The sequence below is a fragment of the Myotis davidii genome, unplaced genomic scaffold (genome assembly GCF_000327345.1).
Source record: "Myotis davidii unplaced genomic scaffold, ASM32734v1 scaffold509, whole genome shotgun sequence".
Classification (NCBI taxonomy): Eukaryota; Metazoa; Chordata; class Mammalia; order Chiroptera; family Vespertilionidae; genus Myotis; species Myotis davidii.
In genome coordinates this window covers 249,240-252,581 of record NW_006382996.1, presented here as the reverse complement: position 1 = coordinate 252,581, position 3,342 = coordinate 249,240, and the positions used below count along the sequence as shown (strand labels likewise).

General features: G+C 54.2%; 1 protein-coding gene across 1 annotated transcript; it reads left to right on the top strand.

The window, feature by feature from the left end:
• Nucleotides 1-566: 566 nt before the first annotated feature.
• CD63 (CD63 molecule) lies at nt 567-2,340 on the top strand. Its single transcript, XM_006777822.2, has 6 exons — nt 567-783; nt 953-1,027; nt 1,115-1,210; nt 1,316-1,456; nt 1,923-2,006; nt 2,182-2,340. The coding sequence occupies exons 1-6, from the start codon at nt 616-618 to the stop codon at nt 2,245-2,247; spliced, it is 630 nt and encodes a 209-aa protein (XP_006777885.2). The 5' UTR covers nt 567-615; the 3' UTR covers nt 2,248-2,340.
• The last annotated feature ends 1,002 nt before the right edge of the window (nt 2,341-3,342 follow it).

The window sequence follows — 3,342 nt, the reverse complement described above, 5'->3', positions numbered from 1 at the left end:
ACCCCTCCTGGCCCTTCCTGTCCGGTGACCCAACCTTGTGACAGGGTTAGTGGGGCAACCGGCCAACGGCCGATGCTATCGCTGCCGTGGGCACTGTTTGTCCAGGGAGGGGCCCCCCAGTCTCCTTTTAAAATTTTTATTGATTTTAAGAGAGAGGAAGGAAGAGAGAGAAACATCGATTTGTTCCACTTACTTGTGCTTTCACTGGCCAATTCCTGCCTGTGCTCTGATGGGATCAGACTGCGGTGTTGGGGTCCTGGGAGGACCAGGGCCTGGGGGCGCCGCTCACCCCTTCCCGGCTGCACAGCTGATGGGAAGGGCTGGGCGTGGCTAGAGAGAGGGCGGCTCTCGGAGGCCCGGGCCGAGCGAACACTACTCTGGGTTAGGAATGTGTGCCCCGGGGTTAAAGCTTCCTGGGAACTTCCCTTCCTGCAGTCGGTCAGACTGTGGGTGACGATGGGTCATCCTCCCCCACAGCCTTTTTCCGGGGGTGAGCATCTGCCGCTCCAGGATGGGGTTAAGGCTGACTCCTGGGTGCGCCCGCTGCCCTCCAGATGGGTGTGGGTCTGGCCTGACCCCGACCCGCTTTCCTCGCAGGCCTGTGCAGTGGCGCTGATGGCTGTGGGCATAGGGGCCCTGTTCATGTTCAATCAGACGGTCAGCCAGGGGACCGCCAGCTCCGTGCTGCTTGTGGTCATCATCGCAGTGGGTGCCTTCCTCTTCCTGGTGGCCATTGTGGGCTGCTGTGGGGCCTGCCAGGAGAGCTACTGTCTTATGGTGACGGTGAGTGGCCAGTGGGCCGGAGGTGTGGGCTTCTGGAAGGTCACCTCTGTGGCGGGGCTCAGGAGGTGGGTGGGCGCGGAAAGCCTTTGGGAGCGTTCCAGACACTGGCTGGGCCACAGCACGCCCTCACCCGGACTCCAAACCTGACTCCTGTCCTTCGTGCCTGCAGTTTGTCATCTTCCTGTCTCTTATTGTGCTGGTGGAGGTGACCACCGCCATTGCTGGCTATGTTCTTCGAGACAAGGTAAGCAAGGAATAAGGGGAGAGCCTTCCCTCAGAGGCTCTGCGGCCCAGGTACCCTGCATTCTGACCTCAACTTCCCTACTCCCAGGTGAGGTCGGAATTTAATAAGGACTTCCGGCAGCGGATGAAGAATTATCCCAAACAGAACCAGACTGATCTTTTCCTGGACGAGATGCAGAAAAAAGTGAGTGGGGTTGCTGGCATCAGGGGTAATGGAGGAAGAGGCTCTTATCTTCATATTGAAGGTGGAGGTTCACCTAACAACCTCCCCGTATCTCTTCTCCCCCAGTTCAACTGCTGTGGGGCGGCTAACTACACAGATTGGGAGACGGTCCCTCTTGAGCCCAAGGACCGTGTCCCTGACTCCTGCTGCATCAACGTCACTGCGGGTTGCGGGGTTAATTTCAAGGTGAAGGACATCCATACTGAGGTAGGGAGAAGGCTGAGATGAGATAGCAGGGCACTTGGGAAACCTGGGAAATGTTTCAAGAGACGAGAGGAACCAGGGATGGAGGTGGAGAGGGTTGGGACTCCGAGAAGTTGGGGATCAGGAATGGGGAGGGGATCTGGGAATGCAAGGGGTGGGGAGAAAGGTATAGAGCAGCAGTTCACAACCTGTGGGTCGCGACCCCTTTGGGGGTCGAATGACCCTAAGACCATTGGAAAACACATATATAATTACATATTGTTTTTGTGATTAAGCACTATGCTTAATTATGTTCAATTTGTAACAATGAAATTGGGAGTCACCACAACATGAGGAACTGTATGAAAGGGTCGCGGCCTTAGGAAGATTGAGAACCACTGGTACAGAGGGTGGTGAAGAGACATGGACACATGGGAGGTGGGAGGGAAGTTTTTGATGGTGTCCTCACCCTGTTTGTCTCTACCCTCAGGGCTGTGTGGAGAAGATTGGGGCCTGGCTGAGGAGCAAAGTGCTGGTGGTGGCTGCGGCAGCCCTGGGCATTGCCTTTGTGGAGGTGAGAGGCACCCTTGGAACTCATTCCAGGGCATCTGGAGAGTAGGGGCAGCGGGCAGGAGGTGCTCATCTGGGGAGGGGAGCCCTGTGTGTGTTTGGGGCTCTTGGGTGGTTGAGGGTACCTTGCCTTTCTGACTCCTCTCACTAAACCCCCCCTCCCCCATCTTTCTTTCTAGGTCCTGGGAATTGTCTTTGCCTGCTGCCTTGTGAAGAGTATCCAAAGTGGCTATGAAGTGATGTAGGGACTCTGGTCTCTTTAGCCCCTCATCTAGGAGAGAGGGGTAATATGCTCCACATTTTTCAATTAAACTGATCATTTTTTCAGACCAAAAAGACTGTTTTTCTTGAGTGATACTTTTTCCCTTTTCTCTCCTCATCCATCCTCCTGTACTCGGGCCTGCGTTCTGTTTGCACCTCCAGGAAAGGAAGGCCTGTTTTGGGGGGTGTCTGGGAATGGTTGGCTGGGCTGGCCGGGGAAGCGGGATTGGGAGGAGGCTGTGGCCCACCGCCCTCCCCATCTCCTAGTGTGCTGCTAGGCTCAGTACTGCAGTTAAACCCACAAAGGTCCTACATGGGAGAGGCCCGCCATGACATCTACCACGGACATCTCCTTGGCCTTCTGTCCAACTCGGGGCCCAGCTACTCCCTCCCCAGCCCAGGGGCCTGGCTCCTTTCAGGGTGGTGATGAGTTGCTCTGACATCTGTGTGGCCAGTGTCATCCATCTTGACTTAGACAATAATTTAAGTGAGTACTACTTTTTTTCCAGCCTAGACGTGACCCCTTCATACGTCTTTCCCTTGCCCCCCAAGAAAAATATATGAGGGCCATTCCCAAACGCTGAATTGCATTACTAGTATTACTCCATGTAGAAAGAAAGGAGACGTCCAATAGTGCCCTCCAGTGGCCATTTAGGTGCAGCTTTAAAGACCCAACTAGAGACGCAGCCCTCTTGCGCCCTCCAGTGGGTGTTAGTTATTTTGCAGGCACTGACAGCACTTAACGGAGCACCTTCGTTTCTGCTCATACACTTTTTTAAAAAAATATATATTTTATTGATTTTTTACAGAGAGGAAGGGAGAGGGATAGAGAGTTAGAAACATCAATCAGCTGCCTCCTGCACACCCCCTACTGGGGATGTGCCCGCAACCAAGGTACATGCCCTTGACTGGAATCGAACCTGGGACCCTTGAGTCCGCAGGCTGACGCTCTATCCACGGAGCCAAACCGGTTAGGGCTGCTCATCTACTTTTTTAAAAACACATTTATTGAGGAGAAACCAAGATGGCGGCATAGGTTAACGCCGGAGATTGCTGCCTCGAACAACCAATGCAAATTA

Coding starts and splice junctions, on each gene's coding strand:
- CD63 (XM_006777822.2), top strand. CDS start 616: ATGGCTGTGGGCATAGGGGCCCTGTTCATGTTCAATCAGACGGTCAGC. Junction 784..952: donor GCTACTGTCTTATGGTGACG/GTGAGTGGCCAG, acceptor TCGTGCCTGCAG/TTTGTCATCTTCCTGTCTCT. Junction 1,211..1,315: donor TGGACGAGATGCAGAAAAAA/GTGAGTGGGGTT, acceptor CTTCTCCCCCAG/TTCAACTGCTGTGGGGCGGC.